The 21038-nt window shown below is 40.7% G+C and overlaps 1 protein-coding gene across 8 annotated transcripts in view; it reads left to right on the plus strand.

Moving 5' to 3' along the window:
• Dgki (diacylglycerol kinase iota) overlaps positions 1-21038 on the plus strand; it is a 441511-nt gene that overhangs the window by 330482 nt on the left and 89991 nt on the right. For all 8 annotated transcript variants that reach the window (XM_032906753.1, XM_032906748.1, XM_032906750.1 and 5 more), the window contains one exon: positions 19993-20072. In XM_032906753.1, the coding sequence (XP_032762644.1) occupies positions 19993-20072 (80 nt within the window). The remainder of the gene's footprint in view (positions 1-19992; positions 20073-21038) is intronic.

The raw sequence follows: 21038 nt of genomic DNA on the forward strand, positions 1-21038 counted from the left end.
GTTGGGGGCCACTACTTTTGTTTGTAGGTTGGGGCTCCCTGAGATTTACAGCCCGAGACTGAGTTTTACATACAGGAAGTTAACTGGGCTAATGGCATATTCCCAAGAGGAAACTACAGATGCGCAGAGCAAGGACCACATATTGGGCAAAATAAGAAGCTGAGATATAGTGAAGTAGTGGCAGAGGAATCCCACTATGACCTTTGGATATGAGACAGTCTGTAGACTTACCTGATAGCCAGAATATGCTTGAAATAATGTATGTAAAACATAACAAAATCCTTGGGTTTTTCGTCCCCTTTTATCAACTGGATAAAATAGATGTATCTAGAATTATTGTGTATCCTAGAGTTCAACTTGAGAACTACTCCCCAAGATTTTCTCTGTGCTTTTAGATTTTGAAATTAGATTTATTTATTTGTGGGTGGAAGGGTAGAGTTGACATGCGTCACGGTAAGCATATAGAAGTCAGAGAACAATTTGTAGGAATCAGTTCTCCCCTTTCCTCATGGAAGATTCAAATTATGGAATTCATGATTGAAGACAGGCATTTTTACCCACTCAACCCTCCCCTTGGCCCACTCTGTGCGTGTTTTGATCAGACTTCCTTACCACCTCGGAAGAAAAGACTAGATGTTACTTTCTTCAGAATGCAAACGAGTAGAATATACGTGAATGCTGACCTTGGATGTTCCTTTGGCATGAACTATTGCCTGAATTTCCAGCCATGATTTCTACTCTCACACTACAGGCAGTAAATAGAACTTCAGTCAGAGTTTGCTTCTCAACAAGATGGGTATTCTGTCTGCATGCATCAAGTTAACTGGTAATGACACTGAACTGAACAGAGCCAGGGATAGAAATGTATGAGATCATCTGAAAATAAGCTGTTTGGAAACTGACTTAAAACCACAAATTGAGGTACCTATTACATGGCTCATGCCCGAGCGTCACAGTATCCAGTGGAAAGAGGCATGCTTTCTTAGCATCTGACCGTTACAGCCATCCTCCTACTGTCCCCTGGAAGTAGAATGAGAGGCCTCTGTAGGATGTCAGCTGCCCTGTCCCACAAACTAACAAGGCTTCCTCTCTTTGCTTCCAGGGACTGTCATTAATTTTCCATACAGGTCCCATCAGCTCAGAAATTCAGAACTACATGACTAAGTTTCCAGCAACTCTATTTAGTGTTGACCTTAGCTATCTCCACACAGGATAATTGATGAGATGATGCTGAAATTGGACCAGTGTGGCTGTTACCATCATTCTATGCATTTAAGTGTTGGATACAGTTATGAACCATTGATTTAGGTTTTTGAGTACTTGATCTGGAGTTTCTTATTTGTATGCCTGACTTTGGCTTTGGGGCTAATTATTTCCATGTCACAGTTAGCTATTTGCTGTCTCCCTTCCAAACACACTGTCAATAATGGTTATCCCATATATGTAAACATTTTATAAATTTTATTGATGGAATACTTAGGAAAAGAAACCAACTTACATTGCCCATTGCCTGGACTATTATAGGACCTCACAGCCAAAGGCTTTTTGTCAAGAAAAAAAATATCATATTTAACACTAGATGTCATACTTTCTTTCCTGTTGCTGTGATCAAAAATACCCTAACAATAACAACTCAGGGAGAATGGGTTTATCTTAGCTCACAGGTTCCAGTTACAACCCATCAATGTTGGGATTACCACAGAAGGAACTTGAAGTCTCATCCACAGTCAAGAGCAGAGAGAATGAACACATATATGTTTGTGTTCAGCTTGCTTCCTCTACTTTTTAGGCTTGTGAACTCATGCCTAAGGGATGGTGCCACCCACAGTGAGCAGGTCTTCCCACTTCAGTTCAGTTAATTGAGGTAATATCCTACTAGTGCACCCATAGATCCTTCTGACACGCCCTCATACTGGATGTGAGCTCCAGGAAATTATTGATCATTTTGTTGAACTATAAATTCATGATGGTGGTAGGGAATAATACTTTACAACATTATACAACCTAGACTTTTGATTTTTACTGTCTAACAGAAGGATAGGGCATTTGAGATTTATCTCTTGTTGTCACTGACAACATAGAAAACATGTTCACCACAAACAAGAAGAAAAATTAGAACAGCTCATTATAGGTGGTGTCAATCCCTTGGCTGGTAGTTAGTCCTGTGGACAGTTCCAGGATGAAACATACAACGATCTCCTTTGTCCAAGACTTCTTTCTGTATTGAAATTCTCATGTTTGTCACTAGAGGGTGCATTCCTTGTGAAGGTCTTTCTGGTCCTGGGTAATGTGTACCTTCTCAGAATCTTCAACAAACTTTAGTGCTTGTCCATAAGAATTCCCATCATAAAACTGTCACCAGTAGAATGTTCTATATATACAACCCTTTTCCAACATTCACTAACACCTTGAAGGCAAGTATTATACCTTACCCAGCACAAAATGCCAAACTCCTGGCATATATTCTAGTTGTCTTTGGTGCCAGAAAGTACTTTAAACCTGTTTTCTAAAGTGATTCACTGAATGATTTATAGACCTTCAGCCAAGTCCCTTTTGTATAAAATGTGCTTGCCAAATTAAAAGAAAAAGAAATCTGGACATTGCTACTTAAAATTGGAAATGCCAAAGAATGATGGGGATTTAAAAAATGCAAGTTCCATGTTCCCAGAGATACTGTCTTAGTTATGGTTTTATTGCCGTGAAGAGACGCCATGACCAAGACAACAATTATAAGGGAAATATGTAATTGGGGCTGGCTTACAGTTTCAGAGGTTCAGTCCATTATCATCAGGGTGAGAAGCATGGTGCTGAAAGAGCCAAGAGTTCGACATCTTCATTCAAAGGCACCCAGGAGGAGACTGGATTCCATACTGGGCTGGCAGAGCTTGAGGATAGGAGACCTCGAAGCCTATCCCCACAGTGACATACCCCAACAAGGCTATTCTAATAAGGCCGTGCATCTTAATAGTGCCACTGCTTAAGGGGCAAGCATTCAAACACATGAACATGGGGGCAAATCTTCAAGCCACCACAGTTACACTCTCAGATAGAGTGCTATTATAACAAAACGCAGAATTCAGTATAATTTGAAACCAAGATTTGTGGAGAACCAAATAGTTTCAAAGAAATGTAGTTTAGAAATCTCACCTTTTAACAAAGTGCAGTTAAAAAGTACGTAGCTTGCTTTTATCTTGTGACTGACATTTTAAATTAACTATAGGCAAAACCTGGTTTAGCTTAAACTACAGAATTCAAATTTTAATCATAAGAACCAGAAGTTGTGAAATCTTTTGCAGAGTGCAGACATAACAGGGCAAGGCAAGGTACAGTGTTCATAGGGTGCCTGGTTCCCTTTTATATGCTAATCTGCTTATTAGTGGTCCTTGCTAGTTCCAGGTAAGCAATGGGCTGCTAATGATGTCAGGTTGTAGGAGAATGTACCCATGGCTCATGGCTGGGGAAAACTGAAGCACTGCCAATTGTCTCGATCTCATTATTATCAGATGTCAAGTAAGAATTCAATCCCAGAAACCTTGGCACATTTCAAGCTAATGAGATAAAGTAGAGAGATCCCATATCCTTTCTTAGGGTTTTCTGCCCTTCCTCCGTCTCTGCCTCTCCTTTTCAGCTTTCATTTTCAGTCCCTAATTCCCATCAGCCCTTTGACCTCTTGTGCAAGCTTTAATGCTAAGAAGGGGATGAACGTTTATCAGGCAGTTATCCATTGTCAGTGGAATACCTGCCCCCAGCAAGCACAGAGCGTTTCTCATGTTTGAAAAGTTAGGAGATAAAAGTTTAAAAGTTTTAAAGCCAATTTAAGTTTATACAGAATTTAAGGGGACAGTAGAGAGAATTGTTTTTATACCCACTCCTCCCCACACCTCCACCCCACCCTCGGTACTCACCACTACCTGTATGGTGCCTCAGAAAACACTCTTGTGCACCATGTGTTTCTGTGAATGAATCATGGCATGAGTTCACTTCCATACTGCCACACACAGGAAGTTCACTACCCTAAAAGTAAAACACGGTAGAAAAAGTACCATGTTTATCTTTCTTCTCCTAAGCATATGTTTACCACTAGACTCTCCCTGCTACCACAAGCTTCTTAGATTTTCCTATAATTTTTATTAATGCACTCTTTGATCCTTTAATACATATACTATATTCTGGTCACACTCATCTCCCACCTGGCCTCATTCTCTATCCATTCCACGAGCCCCCTTTCTCTAACCAAGACCCCCACGCTCATGTATTTTGTTTTGTTTATTATCTTTACATTGTGACCTACCAGGCTTCACTGGGCCAGTAACTTAACAGTGACTGCAGCACTCATTTTCTCTCCCCAGCATCCCCTAACACCACTAGTTCTTCTAGGCAGGGCTTGGCTGGGCCCCATCAGCCTTTATGATAGAATGTTTAAGGGTCCAGTCTTGACTTTATCAAACAATCGTAGCTACTGGGAGTTCATTAGTGCCATGGGAAGATTGTGCTTACAATACCATATAACTCATAACTCTCATCCTCATTATTATCTATCTCTTTTCTCTCTATAATTTTACTGGTTATGAAGCATTATATAGTTGGAACCATATAGTAGGCAGTCTTTCAGATGTCTGTCACTCAGCAGCATGCATTTAAAATTCTAATAGGGCTCTCATGCCTTGATAGCTCATTTCTTTTTACTGCCTGGTATCCTATTGTCCAGACACATTGCTATTGGTTTAACTGTTCACCTACTGAAGAATACCATGCTTGCATCCACAGTTTGGAAACTTATTTTCTAAAGAATGCTATAAACGTTGATACACAGGCTTTTGTGTGGACAGAATGTTCAGCTCAGTTCATTACAAAGGAATGATGGGTACTGGATTGCATGCCAAGACAATATTTGACATCATATAGTAAATATGGTAAAACTCCTCAGGGAGGAGAGGGGCCTCATGAGCCTCACCCCTACTCATGGAATGTTGTGAAGACCTGTGTAGGTCTTCACAGCGACTGTGTGCTCATGACTGCAGGGGCATGCCATGTCTAAAAGGCAACATCCTCACAGCACTCCTCAGACGCTTGCAGCCCTTCCACTTCCTCTCCCTAGATGTCCCATGGTCCTTTGGGCAGATGATCTAGATGCTGCCTTTAGTGCTGAGCACTCAGTGGCCACTTCTTCTCAATGGTCTCACTTGGTCTCAGTAGCTCTTGGACCATTTAGGAGCTTCTGCATCCACCATCGCACAGTCCACCAACTGGAGGATGAAAGGAGAGTAAAACCACAGCTCATACATGCCATGACACTCTGTTACCTCTCGAGAAAAAATTATGAAATCTTCAAGAAAATGGATAGAACTGGGAAATACCCCACTGATGAGGTAACCCAGGATAGGAAATACAAGCACTGGATAGTCTTTCTTATGCAGATCATAGCTTCAAATTTATGGTTACCATGTGTAAGTTGGAGTGTATATCTGTAGACAGACGAATGCAATAAAAGTCATTTTAAAATTTGCTCTTATTGCTGAATTGTAAGGATCCATGCATTGAGGGTGCTATTCCTTTCCAGGTAAGTGCTTTGCAAAGACTCATTCCCCATCTGTGCCTTGTCTTTGGCATTCTCTTACCAGTGTCTACACAGAGGTCTTTTTCTTCATATTGATGGAGTCATATATTCTTTCACATGCCATGATTTTGGTATTCTGTCTAAAGTATTATTGCTAGTCCAGGCTTGTCTAGCTTTCCCACTGTGTTAATTTCTAAGGGACAGCGTCTTCTTCATTATTCTTGTGTATTAGTTGTTAAAAAGATAGGTAATGCTTGACATAAGCCAATGTCAAGTTCTTGCCAATAAGTTCCAAAATTGATCCTTAATGAAATGATAAATTTTACAAAATGTCTGCCTATGCTCACAGGATGTATCTTGATTCTGTGTTTAGTATCTGCATTTTGAGAGTTTACTCTGTTGTTTAAACAGTTCCTAGTTTATAAGCTTTTATCTTTGTGATTATATTTATTAATCTCTTCGGAAACTGATACCTTAGTCCTTGTACCTTGATGAAATAACCCCGACAAAAGGAACATAGGAAAGAAAAGGTTTTCTCTTAATTGTTTTATTTTACCTCACAATCCCACGTTAGTCAGCCACTCTGGAGAAGTGAATTAGCAGCAATGTTTGGCAGCCAGGCCCATCACATGCACAGTCAAGGTCAGAGAGAGGATGAGTGTGTGAATGCCTACACTGGGTTTCATGTCTCCTCTAACACATTCAGGATACAGCCCAAGGGCAAGGGGATATGGTTTTAGGCTGGGTCGTTACACACACACACACACACACACACACACACACACACACACACACACACACACGCCAACCTAATCTAGGCAGCGTGTCATTGACACTCTCTTCTCAAAAGAGTTTAAATCATATAAAGTTCACAGTTGAAATCGCCAGTCTCAGTGACAGCATATTAAAACGCCCTAGCCCAGGCCTCTGCATTCTTCACCTGCGTCCTTAGAAGGGAACTGAAACCCTTGCAGTTTCTGAGCAGCCTCTCCCCAAGGAATCTCATGTTCTTTCCAGGATCCCTGTGAAGACAGTTGTTTGTGCTTTGAATAAATAAATGGTCCCATTTAGCTGCAATGTTGCTTTAACAGGTGGTATACCGTAACAGCGAAAGTGTCAGATAATTAAACCCTGTGTTTTTCTCTCCTCCAAAGCATACTAATACCTTTATTTCCACACGGATACCTTGGTGACTAAATCACAGTTCCTTGCAGGGAACGAGTTAACAGCTGTGAGTTTCTTCCAGTTTATTAATCCCATTCTCAGTTTCCTGTAGACTGGATGTCAGAGACAGCTCTTCTTGGCTTGCTCCCTGGGGCCGTTGCTTAGATCAAGGGGCTGCCAGACGCTGGTCCCTTCTGTCTTTGTAGATCTGGTGATTTCTCTTATTTAGTTTGGTGTAGCCCTTTATCTGTTATCAAAGGTCTCATATGTGGTCTGCTGAAATTTGCTTTGAGTGTTTATCAGTGACCAGTACATGTTGATAACAGAATTAGGAGAAGGCATGGTGATGGTAACAAGTCTTAGAGGAGGATATCAGCTGGATTTGCTATCTGTTAGTGCTTCACAGACACTGCTTAATCTTCACAGTAATGAGGATGTGGGAATCATAATCTCATCCATTACATTGGGCTATCAGGCTGCGCAGAAGATGCTAAGCTCAGTGGTTCTATAATTATTACATTTTTCTTAATGCAGTTATTTGCCAATAATATTTCAGCATTAAAATAGCATGTGAAACAGCTATCAAACACAAAATGGTTATAAACAAATGTTTCATAAACTTTCATTCAAAAAAAAAATCTCTGGGGGCATTTTGAGTACCTTGACTAGCTAAAGTATTGTACTGTTTATACCCCAAGCGGGAGTGTGAGATTTGTTTCCTGTTTAGAGTTATGTCAGTGGTCAGTCAGCTTTCCAATTCCATGTTAAACATTCAAGTGTGAGCATTTTAACAGCAAAGCAACTCTGTGATTGTTCATCACAGATTCCACCGAAGTCCTCTGTACTCTGGATTTTATCTGTGCCTTTCAAAACTATTAGCAACTGCTTGCAGTATAAGTTGCGTTTCTGCACGAAGTCAACCACATTCACCTAAGTTCCATGGACACTGAATTCCAGTGAGGGTTATCCAGGTATAGCGAGCTTCATTCTTGGTCTGTGTGAGTCAGTCTCTTAGAAGCTGGCCTGTTGAAAGTCGAGCAGCTTTGAAAGGAACTCTTCGTGCGCCGAGTGTGTTCATGTAGACTTTACTCATAGCTTCTGCATCCCTCGTCCTGATCTTCTGCGCAGCTTTGGAATCGTTGCTTTCCGTCCTCTGTCGTCACAGTTTTCTCTGTGAAGCTTGATGATGACAGATCCAGCCTCTCCTTGGCCAGTTTTTCCCTCATTTCTACCTTTGCTCTCCTGAGCTCAGTGTGGAAGGTTAAGGACATTCTGTTTCTTTCAAAGCACTCTCAGCTCTTTACCCCACACGGCTATTTCTGTGCTTACACCTTGTGGAACATTTGGGTTCAATGAGTGGGTGGCCCCGGGAGTAAAAGGCATGTGGCACTGGCACTGCCTTGCTGTTTGGTCATCATGACATTTAGAGTGTGTGTCCCCTAACCTTTCTGAGAACGATGCTACACACTTCTCAGTGTTGTGGCAAAGATTAAAGAACAAAATCAATAGATGCCTTTTACATCAGCGAACGTTATTTTTCCCTCTGCCTCTTCTTTGCCATCTTCCTTTCCTTAGCTCTTCCTCCTCAGCCCTGAGTACTTCCCTTTACCTCCTAGCATATGACACACTCTCTCTCTCTCCCTCCCTCCCTCCCTCCTTCCCTCCCTCTCTCTTTCTCTCTCTCCCCCTCTCTCCCTCCCCCTCCTTCTCTCTGTCTCTCTGTCTCTCTCTCTCTCTCTCTCTCTCTCTCTCTCTCTCTCTCTCTCTCTCTCTCTCTCTCTCTCTCTCTCTCTCTCTCAATGTATATGAGTACACCATCACTCTTTTCAGACACACCAGAAGAGAACATATAGATGGTTGTGAGCCACCATGTGGTTGCTGCAAATTGAACTCAGGACCTCTGGAAGAGCAGTCAGTGCTCTTAAGCACTGAGCCATCTCTCCAGCCCTTGTGTATGGTTATTTCTATCAACATCTTATTAATTCAATTTTGTCCCATCTACCCTAAAGTTTATGTAAACTGTATAGTGTCACATTATATAGATCAATGGCCTTATCACATGCCCCCAGAGGATGTAGCTTTAATATGGAACCAATTAGTTCATGTTCCCATAATGCATGTTCAGAGGAAGTCAGTTCTGGCCTGGTTGGCCCTACTGAAGGTGGAGAATGCTTTATATAGGGAAATAAATACTAGATTCTTAGATCCTAGTTTTTCTTCACAGCAGACTTTTCTCTGTATTCATTTCCTCTGAATGTGTAGGCACTGTGCATATAGGGGATGGAGAGTGTACCTAACTTAGCCTATATCCAGGGGTTCACACAGTTTCCATGAACCATAAGCTTAGGTTTCCAACCATTATGAATTCTCGTGAGTTTTGCTCAGGCTTCATTGTACCCCTAAGTTTCACAAGAGTCAAAAATGGGTCCAGAGGTCCTGGGAGAGGGCATCATACTGGCCAAGGTCTTTTGTCTGTCTTCAATCAAATAATTGATTAACCTGATGAATTTATTTTTTGTGTTTTTCTTTTACATGGTATCTCTTTGTCTTTGGAAAATAGTTCTCAAGTTTTCTTAAGCTCCAAGCACCTTCCATTGTAACCTCTACCAACTTTGGTTTTCCCTAGTTTGAGCAATTCAACCCCATGAGCAAAGGTCGAGGCTACTTTTCTTCCCACAATCTGTTTGGCATTTGTGGTGAGATAGATATCTTAGAAATTGTACTTGACATGTTTGGTTTTCGTGCCTGGAGACTTTAAAAGCTTCTTGGTGGTAAAAGAGTATTCTTGTAGATTGTTTGCTGCAAGATTTGAATGTACTGTAGATGACTAGTGCTAATATATGCATAATTTGGCATAAATTTGAATAATGAGCTCAAGTAGTCTTAATGTTTAAGTGTAGAAGAAAAAAATTAATTGGTATGACCCGTTGGCATTTTATTTCAAACATAAAATCCAGACAGTGCACATGTGAAATGGATGTTGTATTTCTCAGCTCAGCTAATTTAATCCCTTTCCAGATTAGGAGAGATCTAAACAATGGAAACATGGAAAGGGGTTAAAGGAATGGGGGGGCGGCCCAAGAGGAGGGAGCATGGTAGAACTCTTGGCTGGAAATAAATAATTGGTGGTATAGTTTCCTCGGAGCTGAGGATCACCAGTTAACTGAACAATTTCTCCCCAGTTTCTGTATCTGAATTTGTCAAAGTGTCACCTTTGCCTTGAGGGCTCTTTTGCTGTTTTGTTGACTTCTAAGTCCTCACATATATGGATATTGATGAGGATTCATGGGAGACACAAAATCGTCAGGGCACAATGATAATATGAGGGACTTATGAAACAGGACTAGTTTATGTACTTATAGGGGCAAGTCCTACCATATGTCATCTGCGAGCCAGAGATAGGAAAGCCTGTGGTATAGTCATCCCCTCTTTGAAGACTTGAGAAGCACAGGAACCAGTGATGGACCTCCCGTCTTGAAGCTGAGGGCTTAAGAGCTGGTCTCAGGGTAGTGCTGCTACTACAAGGTCTGAGGTCCAAAGACCAGGAAACTAAGAGCTGTGACACCAGGTGGTCAGAGAAGAGGTGTACTCCAGTTCAGTGGGCAAGCAGGGGGACAGCAGAAGAGATGAGAGAAGAGGGGAAGGGAGGAGAGGAGAGAAAACACTTTGGTTGTCCTGGCATTCCAAAGATTAGATGATGCCATCACACTGGTAAAAGTGGATCTTATTTATTTTGTCAACTGATGCAATCTTTATCTCTTCTGGGCACTCACACAGCCAGAAAAAGTGCATTATTACTTATGTGGGCATCTTTTAACTCGATCTAACTTGCACGTAGAAAGCATCATAATGCTATATATGTAAAATGGAGAGGTTTCAAAATTAATACTAAAGTAGAAATGTATCTGTCACATAATTCTTTTTGTTTTGTTATGTTTTGTTGTCTTTAAACAGCAGAGCATGTACCCCTCCTGCCTTTTCAATCAGGATAACAATCATGCTAGGTTTTGTAATGTTATTTTCTTCATCCTTAAATCAAATAATGACTGAGTCAGCAAAATGAATCCTCCGCATAGAGAAACAAACAACATAAGGAACGTTATTAAGAAGTCTTTCAGAATTGCTGTAAAGCATTTCAGGTCACTATCTGACTTCAGCTTCTCAAAGAGTATGCAATGTCCAGTATGAGAGAATTTACAGGGCACCATGACAAATTCGTTCTGGAAATATTTGGCAGGTGCTAGGATGGCTTCAGGGCAGCTTCTACTGTCAAATGGAGATGCTGCTCCAGGGAGTAAGTCTTTGTAGTTCTCCTAAGGAGTGGGCTAGGGAAAAGCATATCTAGGAATAATAGTATCTCATATATATACATATACATAGGTATATGTATACACACACACACACACACACACATCACATACATACCTACTTGCACATGTAGCTGGTTTAGGCTTTCCCACATTCTGTGTTTGGTTTGAAAACTAGCTTTATAAGCAGCATGCCAGTCTCAGTGATGACTGTTTTGTGCACATCCGCCTCTGGACTCACATGTTCCAATTGTTTTGAAAGTCAATGCATCTCTTGTCCTAAGATCTTGTAGCTGACACTGGGAGATTCCCTTTGACTTTGGGTTGCCCGTTTCTACTATCTCATGTATTTTTTACTCTGTAACAAAACTTAACTTTCCCAATACTTAAATATTCCAATAGCTTCTCGATAAAGGACATTTGTTCTCTATTCAATTCTTGGGCCCATTTAGTTTAATGGTTTGGATTAAGCATAAAAGTCATTTTGTTTGTCCAACTTGTGACCTGTCCATAAAGCCAAAGGCAACTACAAATACAGCCCAGTACTAAATCACAAATTACTTTAGAATTATGAGTCTTTTGTTTTATTTTGTGACAGACTGCAGTGTTTTTGAGTGTGAGCTCTGTGAGTGGCTGTGTTGTGTTGCAATGCGAACACTGAGACAGGAATCTCACAACAGCTGCTTTAGAGCCTCCCTTAGTCCCTTGGAGAAGTTAAAACCATTATTCACCCTTTGTACATGGTCTGATTTCTCTCTCTCTTGAAGTATATTCAATCTTTGTCCTTAGTGTTCTCTCTTTAAAATAATGATACTGTGTTTTGTTTTTGTTTTGTTTTTGTTTTGTCAACTTGACAATAGTTATTGGAGAAGAACAACCTTGGTTGGGAAAAATGCTGGTGTCAGATGGCTTGGAGGAAAGTCTATAGGGCATTTTCTTGATTAATGATTGATTGTGGTGGGATAATGCCAGCCCTGAGCAGGTGGTTCTGGGTTGTATAAGAAAACCCGCTAAGTAAACCATGGTGAACAAGCCAGGATGAAGCATTCCTCCGTGGGCTCTGCTTCAGTTCTTGTCCCTAGGTTCCTGCCTTGAGTTCGTGCTCTGACTTTTCTTGATGATGGACTATAATCTTCTAGGTAAAATAAACCCTTTCCCAAGCTTGATTTCAGTCTTGGTGTTTATCCTGGCAGTAGAAATTTTAAAAATGTAAGACAGTTACTTTTCAGGTTCTCCGTTAAAACACTGTTATGAGGGGAGCTTAAGGAAGTGGGTTTATTTTGGCTTACGGTTTCAGGGAGTAAGCATCGTGGGAGGAAGCATAGTGCGGGTGTCAGGCATGGCAGGAGCCGGGAGGTAAGAGCTCACATCCTTAATCACAGTACAAAACAGTAAACTGGAAGTGGATCAAGGCTTTTAATCTCAAAGCCCACCCCAGTGGGTGTGGAACTAAATAACAGATCCAGTTGGGCTCTCCAGTGGGAACAGAACTGATAATGTCTGTCCCCCCTCCAGAATCTATAAGTAGCCAATAATTCATCAGGGAAAAATGGGACCGTATAAGTCCCCTCCCAGTCTGTGATTGCTGTTGACAAGCTCAGTTTACGAAGTTCCAGTATAGATAGCCCTAGTGTGTGTAAGATTATAAGATTACAATCTTTGTGTCGGGCCCCAAAGACCACGTTTGACAGTGTCTTTTTGCTTGTGTATTCTTTCTGTTCCTTCCTTGGTGGTATCCTCTGGGTCTTAGAGGGGATGTTCTACATGGCCTGGTCTCTGCACCTTGGCTAGCCATGAGTAACTGCATTCCCTACTGTTCATAGTCAACAGAGGCTTCTTTGCTCGGGACTGAGAGTAGCATTTGTCTGTTGGTGTAACCTAAGTTCTCAGCGCTCTTAAAACTCAAAATGGTGTGTATCCATCCTATTACTGTGCTTGATGCTTGCTAGACCTTTTCAGTTTGGAAATGAATATTTTATTTTCTGACAATTCCCTTGTTATCCTGTGTGCCTGAGATAATGCTGGGCCTCCTGGTCTTTTCTGTCCTGCTCCCCTCCCCCCTTTAAAAATTTTTTTTGCCTCATTTTTACCTCAACTTTATCTCCTGACCTTCTGACTAAGTTCTGTATTTATTCCATCAAATTTAAATTTTCTAAGTTACTCTGTATGTCTGGTTGTCTCCTGTGTGAGGCCCTGTCTCTTCAGACTCTTCATCTTCTTCTAACATCATCAACGTACTTTGATTTCACAGATATATCCATTTTCTCAAAATCTTTGCAGTTATAATAAAGATAATATTTAAAAAGCTTTTTTCTTATACTTTGTATTTGATTTCCTCTTTTATTTTAGTCACTGCCTTCTGTGTTAGATGGATGTCCCTGATTTATGATCATTTTCTACATTTCTGTTCATCGTTAAACATGAGAGTGAAGGCTGGAGAGATGACTCAGTAGCTAAGACTACTGCTCTTACAAGGACCTGGGTTTGGTTCCCAGTACGTACCTTAGACAGTCTGCGACTTCAGCTCCAGGAGCTCCAATGAGGTCATGTGTACCTACCTATGCACAGACACACAGCCATAAACATTGAGATTCTTGGAAAAGGTTTTGTACATCAAGCTTCTTCATGTGGACCAGGCAAACTGATCCTTGAGAATTCCAAGTCAGCGTTCCCTTTAGGTTTATAGGGATATGAGGAAATCCCCAGCTCTGTCATGGCTTGCTGTGGCCTGTGCCAGCTCAACTCTGCTTCCTGGGACTATGTTGGGTTTTTTTTTTTCATAAATTAAAATTATTAAAGTTAAAATTGTTTTGATCAGAAAAATCTCCAATAATTAAATCCCAGTGACTTATCCGACATTCTGTTTAGAATCTAAAACCCATGATTGGCTGGATTGGCATTTGACCATTTATGAGAGATCTTTCCTTGTTTTTCTCGAATATGCTTTAGGTTCTTACAGTTCTTAGCCCAGTATCCCTAAGCCTGTTCTTTGGGTGTCTATGGGTCTCTTCCTCTGATGCAAGCCCTAAGGGACAGTACGTAGTGTGGATGCAACCAAGCCCTGGTACAGGGGAATTTGTGTGGGCTTTGGAGAATTTTGAGGTGTGTTTTGGGTTACCCACATGTGCAGGGCCTCCTCCCTGTTCTGGATGGAGCCTGTGATGGAAAGAGAAGGGGTGTGACTATGGGTCACAGTCACTGTGATTTGTCCAGAGCTCCACGGTTAACAAGAATTCTCACTCTGACACCTCCTTCAGGTATCAGCAAAGGTCTATTTACAAAGTAGGAAAGTGTAGTCTACTCTCTCGGTTCTGGAACTTTATGTTAAAACCGTGCCTATGAAGGTATATGAAATTCAAGTCTAGCATTCATGCCTTGAACTTTAACGAATGTTGGGCATGCACTTGCAAATATGCTAACACATTCACATTGCCCCACAGGTTTGTCAGATTTCAAAAAAGCCTTTCTCATGCTGAAAGGATAGATTACCTGATGACAGGTTTTGTCAAGCCCTATGAGGGAATGAAATTCTGGGTCACTCTACTCCACTAATTGCAACTATCCCCCCTTTTTAGATAGCAAATGTGTGTAACATGAGGGAATTATCGATCTAGTTATCTAGTACACAGTGCTCCAATTTCAGCTCTCCTTCCCCCCTCAGTTCCTGACATTTCTGATGGTGCTCATAGTAAGACCATGGAGGATTCTATAAACTGTGTTGCTTAAGTTTTCCCCTCTCTCTTTCCTTCTCATCCTCTTAATCTCCTTTTTCATCCCTTCCCCTCCTATGTCCTCTCCTTTTCCCTTTTTTGGGGGAAAGACTTATAAACTCTTTGGAGTTAGAAAGTTTTGTATTTCTTGCTGTTCACGCTGTGATTTCATTATGATACAACCCTTTAGGGTCTCCTGATATACAGAGAACATTTTTTATAATATGCTGATATTTGGAGGCCCACAGCAGTTCTTTGATTTTCTTTAACTTGAAATAACTTCAGATAAAGCCAAAGCTAAGTATGAAAAATTTGCAATGGCCAGGAGACAGCGGAAGTTTTGTTATTCATGTACACTGTTTCCCCTCTCTGATTCAGGCTTCCATCAACAATTGTTCTTTGTTTGTTTTCTACTGTGCTTTAGCTCTCTTTGATATTTCTTGAAAAATTATTAGGAAATTTAATTTACATAATAAAAACTAATGGTAGATAAAAGACCACAAGATAAGAATTATGCTCAGTAGATATAGTTAAATGTATGGAAATGTGCAAAAATAGTTAAAAATTACTTTCATCAAAAAATTTTAGTAATTAAATGGCAGTAACTTATCAACATTTTATTTAGAATTTTTAAATCATATTAGCATCCAGCCATTTATGAAAAAAGTTCATTCTGTCTTTCTGTGTGTAATGTTGCAGGATATGCCATGGGGTTCCAGCCTTGAATGTTTCTGCATATTTTCAGTATTTTGTATGTATCTTACACTTTATAGGGATGAACTCTGATAGACCCTGACTCAGTCACTAATCTTTGGTCCACTTCTTGTTTCCATTTTCTCCTTGATATTACTATATCCTTTTTTACTATAGTCAAGAAGTGTTTTTGATGAGAGAGAAGTCATTGTGCTAAATCTATCATTTTATTCAAGAGGGTAGCTTATTTTTTTCTTTTTGGCTTAGTTAGAAATTGCAAATCCCAATAAAAATACATCCTATTGTGTAGAATCAATATTGATTGGTACGTATTGAAGGCCAAGTCTCCAAGATGATCAGAAGATGAGTCCTCAAGACAGTGGCAGAGCCACCAAAGCTCAGGCCATGAATGTACTTCCTTCTATTCCTAATTAAAATGAAGAGAACTTTGGCGTGAAGTTTGGCAGACGATTATCAATGATACAAAACGAAGGTGTTAGTTTCCCACAAGCCTCTGCTGTCTCCTCATCACATAAACCCTGAATCAAGGTGACAGGAACATTTTTGCAGTACAATTATTCGCTGCCATTTGCAGAAAGAGTGGAACTGACTTTTAACAGAACAAGAATGTAATCATGGCACTTCTAGCACTAACTGACCCTTCATAATGAAACCATGTCCTAATGGAAGATGCCTAAAAAGTAGTGAAGGTGAACCAACATTGATAGTTTAGTAATTCAATTTTAAATATAGTTTGGAATTTCATCTTCACAAAATTCCACAGATACCGTTTCTGAACAATCATTTTCAAACCATGGCTCAAAGGGATTGTGTGATTTCACAGCAAGAACCAATAGCTTAGATAAACAGTTCTCAAGTCCAAAGCAGTGTTGGGAGTAGAGGCCATGCATGGGCAAAAGGCTGTGGATCTTCCCTTATGCACACTGCTGCCTTCTGAAAGTGCACTTGACTGTTGACTGCAAACGTGCTGTGGAATGGTCAGAGAGGTTATCTTTCTTTTCCTCCAGTAGCTAAGTATTCATAACACTTAGTCCAATAATAGTCTAATACAGTTATTTTTATTCACCTAGTTCAGGAGGAGGCAAAAACTGTCAATTATACCGGTAGTGGAAATTAGCTACATGTCTTTGAAAAACAACTTTTCTAGCTGTATCTGGTGGATTCCCAACCATGAACATTCATTACACAATTATATGTTAAAATATCTTAGTTGAACAATTTATAGTAACAATAGTAACTCTAGCTACTAATAATTGAAAGGCATCAGAGATATTGGAAATAATATTCTTAATTTCTATGATGTTCATCCTCAAGTTTTTTAAAAAAATGGATAAATATTGATTACTTCTCCACATTTCCCCACTTGGAATTAAGGGGAAGCATCTTGTATATTAGCAAGATTTCCATGTAAACAGCCTGAACTATAGCTATATTTAGTGTCCCCAATGTTTGACTTATTCCTCTATCTAGGCCAAACGTTTTAGCTTTCCCCATCATCTTTAATGATTAAAACAGTCTTCAATTGCTATCTTGGCAGGTCACCAGGGTTGTTTTCATAGTACAGGACCTCAGAGCCTGCAAACAGATACTCCCTCTGTGTTTCTTTGTTTCAAAGTTAAAAGTCTAACTCTTAGGCTGATAATCTTGAATTTCTAGTAGATTTTTGCCTAACAAATTGGATTGCCACCTGTTGTGTTAAATTAAAAAAAAAGGCACCATCTCTGACTACCCCCCTCTCTCTCTTTTATTGGATATTTTCTTTACTTAATTTCAATGTTATCCTCTTTCCCCATGGAATCCCCTATTCCTTCCCCCTGCCTTTATGATAGTGTTCCCCCTCCCTCCCTCCCACTTCCTCCCATCTCCTCACCCTGGCATTCCCCTACACAGGGGCATTGAGTCTTCACAGGGCCAAGGGCCTCTCCTCTCATTGATGCTCGATAAAGCCATCCTCTGCTACATGTGACTGGAGCCATGGGTCCTTCATGTGTACTTTTTTGTTAGTGATTTAGTCTCTGGGAGCTCTGAGGTGTCTGTATGGTTGATACTGTTGTTCTTTCTGTGGGGTTGAACAGCTCCTTCAGTCCTTTTTCTAACTCCTCCACTGCGGGCCCCATTTTCAGTTCAGTGGTTGGTTGAGAGCATCTGACTCTATATTTCTCAGGCTCCTGTCAGCATGCACTTCTTGGCATCCACACTATTGTCTGGGTTTGGTGACAGCATATGGGATGGATCCCAGAGTGTGGAGCAGAGACTGAGGGAAAGATCATCTAGAGAGGACTTGCTACTCTCTTGCCCCAGTGGCAGTCTCACTGCCTCCATGGCTCTCCCCATGTAGCGACCGCTCATCTAGCGGTTAGCTATCACAAATCACTTTAACACAGTGAAATCAAAACTCTAGAGGCTTGTAATTTATCGGATTTGTATCAGTAAATTCTCACCCCACAATAAACTCGGAGCCAGTTGATATTGATATAAACTGCCCACCTATATCAAACTAAATGTCCTGTAATTATCCATCCCTTATAAGATGGATACCTACGTCCATCTCTTTCTCCATCTTCCTTCCCACTCCCCTCTCCGTACTCTCTGTCCCATCTCTCAAAGTCTCAGCCCACCTTTCTTTTTCACTGCCCAATCACAGGCTCTTGCCTTATTTTGAGCCTGTCCTGCATATAGACATCAACCCACAAGATAGCATAGTTTCAGGCAATCTCCTTAATTTTTGTCGTTTGCTTGCTTACCACAAAGGTTGTGGCTTAGGCTGTCCTGGAGCTCACTGTGTTGCCTAAGCTGGACTTTAATTTTCTATTCTTTTGCCTTGGCCTATGTTGTGCCTACAGCACACCGTGCCTGTCCAGGCTCCGTAAGGAGCACTTTAAAGAGGTTCATTAGTTCCCTCTGATTCCACTTCTTTTCCATTCCCTTCCACAATGCCTGGGTGCCACTCTAAAACTTCTTAATGTTTTATTGTCGAAAAGAAGGAGGCCATCGTCACCTGAGTTTATTCTCCCAAACATACGGCACTCAGGGGCTTCTTCACCTCCCGCTTCCTGACTCACTCACTCAGCTTCTTGAAGAATAACCAAAAGTGAGTTAGGACTCCAGACCTGTTCTTTACTTCTCTGCTTCTACTTTCGTCTACCCTATAAAAACGACGTGTGTCTTAAAGGCACACTTTTCTTTTCATGTTTGAGTGAGCACTAATTCATCTTCTTCTATACACACTTTTGAGTTCTCACCATTTCTCTACCATGCATGGGGGAAGAGACAATAGACAGGCGTATCCTTGGTGTGAGAGGATTCATCTTCACTCCCGGGCTCCTTTAGATCAGCAGGGTGATGGATGTTTCAAAGATTGATGTAGGTAGGACCTGAGGAGACAGCAGGAAAGAAGTAGTTCTGGTCTGTCCTCCCCAGTGAAAAGCAGCGTAGTTTGGGGGAAGGAGCTGTTTCTCTTGCTTGGAACCACCCCTGCTTCCAGACAAGAGATGAAAGGTGCTCTACCTGCTCAGAGATACCCTTAGTATAAATTATCACACGCTTACTATTTATTTGTTCTTGTCCTACTTTAAGACTTCCTCGTGATATTTTTATGCATTTTAAATGTATATTATCCTGTGTTTTAAATTTTTCCATACCACCCTTCTTTGAAATTTCATTGTTAATAGTGAAGCTTTAAAGCTAAATTTAATCCATAAAAGTCTTAAAAATTGTGAGCACTACTGTCATATGGTCGCTTGCTAGTTTCCTGCTGATGGATTAGATATTTTGACATTTTGTGTTAAATCATGGAATTAATATTGTAACTGTACTTATTTTTTTGTTTTGAAAAGTAGAATGTTTAATATTTCAGAAGTACTAGCTTATATTAGCTTAATGTTGCACACGGCCTTGATGTTGCCACATGTAATGCTGAATCTCTTCAAAATCACTTGAGTTTATAACTTTTTGCCCTCAAGAATCCTTTCTTCCTTTGTCCTCATGCTTACCCCCTCTTCCCCTCCCTCCTTCAACTCTACATATTTAATTGTGCTGTGACCCATCAGGAAGCAAAGCCATTTGAATAGCTTCAGTATTAGAAATAGCAAGCGACTGCAAATGAACCAAAAGATGAGCCTCCTGTATTCTGGAGGGAAAGGGTGAGTGTGCAGAATCCTCAGTGGTTAATGACTTCCTCAGGCTGTGCCTTCATGCTGTCCACTGTAGATGCAGGCATCTGTTAGCAGCTGGCAGCGAGCAGCTGTCCAATTCTGCAGTCCTGTTGTTAGTAGACATCATATTTTGTATCAGGGCCACTGAGGTAAAAGCCATGTACCAAGGACAATGTGAGTCAAACAAGGTGAATATATGATGCCTGCTGGGACAAAGAAGAAGCTGAGGCCACCGGGGAGCTCTGTGGAGTCCACTTACTTCTTTTCATGGTTGCGTCCAGATTTGCAGAATACCTGTAAGGCTGTTTTACCCGTGAGAAGCACAGCTGTCAAGTCTAAAGACCATACATGTCATTTTAGATTTCTCTTCTTTCCTCCATCTTCAGCCATCCCCCTGGGTATTCTAGTTGTTCGTGGAGACTGTGATTTGGAGACTTGCCGTATGTACATAGACCGCCTACAGGAGGTGAGTTGGTTTGTCTTATTATTTATTCTCTTCATATTTCCCTTAAGTAAACAATAACCAGCTATATACATGTATACATTTATTCATATGTACATATATACACATATACATGTATACATAGACACACATACATCTATGCATGTATGCATATATATAGAACATATACACATATGTGTGTGTGTATGTGTGTATGTTTCTAAAATGATATATGAAATGAAATGGCAACATGGTCTTGTCCTTTAAGCATAAACCTTCCCAATTCTACTGTTACTTCCTTCTGTTGCTATGGGAGAGGACTACTGGATTAACTGTAGGTGATGATGTCTTAGGGTGTTCCATGGCTATACTGTAGCTTGGAAATTCTGCCTTCTTGACAGGCTACGTAGCTCTATATTTTTAGCTGTTCAGAATTTCAAAAGAACTAATAAATAATAAAAGACCTTAGAGCTTTGAGGCTACTTGATGTTTTGGGTGTAGCACAGACTTCAGTCAGAGAAGTCTGGAATTATTTTTTTAATGAAACTTTTTCCACAGGAAAGAGAAGCTTCCTATTAATGGAAATATATCAGAACCAAATGGATACAATTTTCCCTTCATCTACTCTTGCCACTGAGAAACAGGAAGGAAGCGATCTCATGTATGACCTTCTTATAAGTTTGTCCTTTACTAACAAAGTCAGGGGACCCAAACTCATTACAATCACTGTCGGTTATTTTGGCAAAATGGTGTATATGTAGGTGTGGCAGGGTGGGGCAGGCAACTCTCTCCATCCCAGGAGTGGTGGCGGCATCTCTCTCCATCACTGTTTCCAGATGGAAGACATCCATTCCCCTTAGAGTCTCTTTCCTCAAATGGTGCTGGTTCTCCCAGAGGAACAACACTGTTCCAGTCAACACATAATGCACAAAAAAATGCAAATAACGTATAACGGAAGCTGATGTATAGTCTAAGTCCTGCTAACCTGTG

The sequence above is a fragment of the Rattus rattus genome, chromosome 6 (genome assembly GCF_011064425.1).
Source record: "Rattus rattus isolate New Zealand chromosome 6, Rrattus_CSIRO_v1, whole genome shotgun sequence".
Taxonomy (NCBI): domain Eukaryota; kingdom Metazoa; phylum Chordata; class Mammalia; order Rodentia; family Muridae; genus Rattus; species Rattus rattus.